Here is a 5,637-nt window from a genome sequence, read left to right on the forward strand (position 1 = left end):
GAGTGCTGGGATTAAAGGCGTGTGCCACCACCGCCCAGCTCTATTTTATTTATTAATTATTTATTTATTTATTTATTTATTTATTTATTTATTATGTATTCAGTGTTCTGCCATTATAGATGGTTGTGACCACATGTGGTTGTTGGGAATTGAACTCAGGACCTTTGGAAGAGCAGACAAAGCTCTTAACCTCTGAGCCATCTCCAGCACCTTATTTTTTTTTTAATTCATTTTGAAGTAATTGCAGACTTAAAAAAATTGTCTACTACTATGAAGTTATGGTATATTCTTTATTCAGTTTCCCTAAATATTCACACACACATATACTTTTTTTGAGTTCTCACTGTATAGCATACAAGTGCTGAGAATAAAAGACATTGCATATTAAGCATCATTATCAGAACCTAATGGCAACGATGGTTTTGTGGTTTATTCTCCATTGACTCTAGATTGCAGATATCATGACCTTTTACCTGTACTGTCTGAACACTTTTTCCAAAGAAGCACAGAACTTTCTCTACTTGTTTTATTATAACAGATTTTTCATTTAAGTAGTGTGTAAACGTAGATGAGGCTGGCTGCTTGTTTGTTTTCCAATCACTCAGACCCGAATAATCACGCAGAAATGATTATATTAATTACTACACTGTTTGGTCTGGTCTGTTAGCTCAGGCTTCTTGTTAACTGACATATCTCAACCCATTTCTATTAATCTGTGTGTCGCCATGAGGCTGTGGCTTATCGGGTAAGGTTCTATTCTGGCATCTTTCTCCTTTGGCAGCTACATGGTGCCACTGACTCTGCCTACTCTCTATATTTTTCCAGCCTGGCTATATTCTGCCCTGCCATAGGCCGAAGCAGCTACTTTATTAAGCAATGTTAATAAAAGGCACTCATAGCATACAAGGGGAATCCCACATCATGTCAAGGTTATATGTTGCATTTGGCTGTCTTATTTTATCTTTAATACATAGACGGTTCTGGGTGTGCTGGTGCCAGTGAAAGGAAGCTAAGAGACGTCTGTGAGTTTGAGGCTTGCGATTTGGATTTCCTCATTTACTTTTAATAAAAAACTTCTCATTCCCTCTTTTAAAAATTATATATGCATGTGTGTGTATGTAGAGTATGTGCACATGCATGTATTATGGCACACATGTGGAAGTCAAAGGACATATGGTTCTAGAGATGGAACTGCTATCAGACTTGGTGGCAAACACCTTTACCCACTAAGCCATCTTGCTGGCCCAGCACTACTCAGATTTCTAATGATCTCGGGCCAGCCACATCCTGATAGGTGATCAGTTTCTTGCAGACCAGGTACCAGTTACTGTAAGCGCTGTTTTTTAGGGTTGTGGTGGTCATAGCAAATAAAGCTGTTTGTAGGAACCAGTAGAACTGTAGACTCTGGAGTACAATTGTCCCCATAGAACCAAGCTCAGTGGCCACCTGTGCCCCTTGTTCCCTCACCCTGAGCCTCCTGTGTCCATTCTGTTTGTCTCCAGCACTTCCCAGCTTTGTTCACAGCATGTATATCTTTTGTTTGCCTTTGCACAGGAATACAGGCTCTTTGTCCCACGTCTGAAAGACCACATAATCCCTGACATTGCTGAATGAACTTCTGAACCAGTTTGGGCCAGTCCAGAAACGTTTGGAAGTGTGTAACTTGAGTCTTCACAGGCTTGGTGTCTGCTTCTGTTCACAGGTGTCGGCCCTGCTTCTGTGATGGTTGGGAATCTGGTTGCAGGTAAACGCATAGCACAAGCTGCAGGAAGGGACCTGGGGCAAATAGAAGAGAATGATCTTGTGAGGAAGGTAAGTTCCAGACATGCCAAGTGTCTGCCAGTGAGCTCAGGATAGAGTGCAGATCTGGGTTCATTCCATGAGTCTTTGAAAGACTTGCTGACCTCAAGTTCTCTCTGCTTTGTGATTTTAGCACCAGTTCCTGGCAGAGATTTTGCAGTGGCGAGCCCAGGCAACTCCTGACCACGTACTCTTCATGCTGCTAAATGCCAAGGTATTGCACTTGCAGGACTGGGGAGAGTTTGCATAGCATGGACGAGGCCCTGGGTTCAATGGTGATGCATGCCTATTATCCCAGCACTGGAGTTAGACTTATCATCCTCAAACTACGTATATAGGTTACAAGAGACACTGTCTCAACGCAAGCAAACACATAATTCATGTGTACTAAGAAAGTAAGAAAACATTAAGAAAGAAAGACTCTAAATATGTTTGGTTTAAGTCAATGCTAACATACCCTAAGTACCCAGAACACTGGGAGAGAAAAAGAAATCCATACCTGTCTTTAGTTACCAGGGGAGTTTTCTCAAGAGAATCCTTGGCCTGAGGTGATGTTCCAGAGGCCAAGCCTGTGGAGTGTGATGTCCGCTTGACTGTGCTTGTTTGTGTCTGAACGTCAGCCCACTTATCCTTCTCTTGAAAGGGAACTACTGTGTGCACAGCCAGCTGCCTTCAGCTTCATAAGCGAGCTGAGAGGATTGCATCCGTACTTGGTGACAAGGGACATCTAAATGCAGGGGACAATGTGGTATTGCTGTATCCACCTGGTAAGTGTTGGACTGGTAAACTGGACTCTGCACTGTTCTGAGGTGACACATACCAGGAGAGGACAGGATGGGAACTCGGGGCCACTATCTGCTACCGCAGAGGCCTGGTGCTCTGCACCACCACAGCTCTGCGTGTGCACTTGTTAGAACTGAGCAGTGGGACGGCTCAGCTGAGAATGTCTAGTTTGCAGTCCCTCTGTTTCCATCAGTACCTGCTTCATACAAGGTCCTCAGGCCACAGGGGGTAGCACACTGCTGTGATTCCAGTTCTCAGGCAGTAGCAGGGGAATTAGTTACATTACAAGTTATAGACATATCTAGCCTGAGGTGTTTAACAAGACTTACAAGGAGCCAACATTGTCCTAGCCCTCAGGAGGCTGAAGTAGGTAGACCTCTGTGAGTTTATATGATGAGTTCCAGGCCAGCCAGAGCTACGTGGTGAGACCTGTCTCAAAACAAACAACAAATAGCCAGGCAAGGAAGCACACACCTAATAACCCCACCCTTGGGAAGTGGAGGTGAAAGGATGAGGTTCATGGCCAGCCTCAGCTACACAGCAAGGAGAAAGCTCAGTAGGTTAAGTGATTGCTACAAAAGCATAAGGGCCAGGGTTTAGAGCCCCAGCATCCATATCCAAAGCCAGGCTTGGGTCAGTGAAGGAGCTTGGTGGGTAAAAGTGCTTGTCATGCCTGATGACCTGATGTTGATCCCAGGAACTCAAGGTAGTAAGAGAGAACCAATTCCCAAAGTTGGCCTCTGACCTCCACATGTACACATACATATCACACATACACATACACTAAATAAGTAAGTTTATATTAAAAAAAAATCCTGGCATGGGGGTATGCACCAGCAGTCCTAACCTTGCAGAGGTAGAGACAGGTGGGTCCCTCAAGCTCCGTGACCATCTCATCTAGGCAAATTGGTGAGTTCCAGGTCCAGTGAAAGAACTTATCTCAAAATATAAGGTAAAGAGGCCAGAGAGATGGATCATCAGTTGAGTTCTTGCTACTTTTCCAGGGGACCAGAGTCAGTTCCCAACTTAGTGCCTCACAACCACCTGTAATTCCAGGTCCGATGCTCTGTTCTGGCTTCTGCAGACATCCACACACAGAGGTACCTGCTTAGACACAGACACTCATACATAGGCACGTGCTTAGACACAGACACACACGCACAAGTACATTCTTAGACACAGACATCCAAATACACAGGTACATACTTAGACACAAACACACACATACACAGGTACATGCTTAGACACAGACACTCATACATAGGCATGTGCTTAGACACAGACACACACATGCACAGGCACGTGCTTAGACACAGACACACACATGCACAGGTACATGCTTAGACATAGACATCCACATGCACAGATACATGCTTAGACACAAACACACACATACACAGGTACATGCTTAGACACAGACACACATGCACAAGTACATGCTTAGACATAAACACACATCTTGTGAATAATCATTTTGTACAATGTGAAGATGTGTCTTTTCCAAGACACCTTCTGACTGGTTTAATAAATAGCTGAATTGTTGGATGGTAGTGGTACACGCCTTTAATCACAGCACTCGGGAGGCAGAGGCAGGCGGATCTCTGTGAGTCCGAGACCAGCCTGATCTACAAGAGCTAGTTCCAGGGCAGGCTCCAAAGCTACAGAGAAACCCTGTCTCGAAAAATTAAAAAGGAAAGAAGAAATAGTTGAACGGCCGATATCTAGACAGGAGAGAATAGGCGGGACTTCAGGGCAGAGAGAGGAAGAGAAGGTGAACGAAGTGTGGGAGAGACACGAGAACCCAGAGTGGAAAGTAAAAGTCACGAGCCACATGGCAGCACGTAGATTAGTAGAAATTGATTAATTTAAGTTATAAGAGCTAGTTAGAAACAAGCCTAAGCTAAGGCTGAGTTTTCATAATTAATAATAAGTCTCTGGGTCATGATTTGGGGGCTGGCAGTCCAAGAAAGCCTGCTACATATATGGTGCAACATGGAATGCCAGATGTTGTGATTCTTATCGTTTTATTAAAAAATAATGGGACTAAACGAGAGATCTACGGAACAACTGAAGCACTATTTTCCTCCTCTCCGCTTCCCACTCCTATTCCTCCCCTTGTGCCCTTCTATCTCCCTCTGAGTCTTCCAGGAAACTCTTTGGTCCATCTCAGCCAGCTGAATGTGGACTCCGCTCTCCGAACCGAGGTCGGACTCTATTGGTCGTCTCGGAGCATTCAACACAAACAGCTCTCCCCAACACACATGCACACACAAAAGTTTTGAAAAGGTAGAGCACAATGGAGGAGGACAGCCATCTCCAGCCTCTGCCCTCTACCTGCGTGTGCACACACTAGTGTCAGCTCAGGACAGAGGTGTGCACAGCATGCGCTCTTGCCTACTGAGCCATCTCACTAGCCCAATAGTCAGAATTCTAAGGGAAAAAAATTTTTTAGGGGGTGGTGGGGTTTGCTCACAGACTGGGGTTCTCTGTGTAGCTCTGGAGTCTCCTGGAACTGTAGAGCACGCTGGCCTTGAACTCACAGAGATCCACCTTTCTCTAACTCCTGACTGCTGAGAAAGGCTCCACCCCTGCTGAGCTCTAAGTGAAATATTTGAATTGAAAGATTAACACAAGAAGAACAAAGATATTTGCATTCCCCTTCTGTGTCCCTCTGTCCCCAGTGCCCCATTTCACCGTGTCCTGGTCTCTTCTCCCTCCCCTCCACTTTTCTGTTCATTTGTGTGAACACTAAGAAGACCATCTGCTCTAGGAGGGATGTGTCCTGTGTGTTTGCATGAAGTTCTCTTCCATCTGTCAGTAATGAGGTGGCAGCTCCCCAGCACTTCCTGAGGCCCCCAGGCTGCACTCGTTGACCCACAGTGTCTAAGAAATCCACTTTCGCCAGGCGGTGGTAGCGCACGCCTTTAATCCCAGCACTCAGGAGGCAGAGGCAGGCGGATCTCTGTGAGTTTGAGACCAGCCTGGTCTACAAGAGCTAGTTCCAGGACAGGCTCCAAAGCTACAGAGAAACCCTGTCTCAAAAAAAATCAAAAA

The 5,637-nt window shown here is 45.3% G+C and overlaps 1 protein-coding gene across 4 annotated transcripts in view; it reads left to right on the forward strand.

Moving 5' to 3' along the window:
- Dip2b (disco interacting protein 2 homolog B) overlaps positions 1 to 5,637 on the forward strand; it is a 192,750-nt gene that overhangs the window by 160,414 nt on the left and 26,699 nt on the right. For all 4 annotated transcript variants that reach the window (XR_007588789.1, XM_050122406.1, XM_050122407.1 and 1 more), the window contains 3 exons: positions 1,703 to 1,812; positions 1,934 to 2,014; positions 2,444 to 2,567. Coding sequence is in view for 3 of the 4 variants with exons in the window: in XM_050122406.1 (XP_049978363.1) it covers positions 1,703 to 1,812; positions 1,934 to 2,014; positions 2,444 to 2,567 (315 nt within the window). In the remaining variant the exon portion in view is untranslated. The remainder of the gene's footprint in view (positions 1 to 1,702; positions 1,813 to 1,933; positions 2,015 to 2,443; positions 2,568 to 5,637) is intronic.

This window comes from Alexandromys fortis, unplaced genomic scaffold (genome assembly GCF_014885135.2).
Source record: "Alexandromys fortis isolate MF-2015 unplaced genomic scaffold, M_Fortis_MF-2015_v1.1 scaffold_216, whole genome shotgun sequence".
NCBI lineage: Eukaryota > Metazoa > Chordata > Mammalia > Rodentia > Cricetidae > Alexandromys > Alexandromys fortis.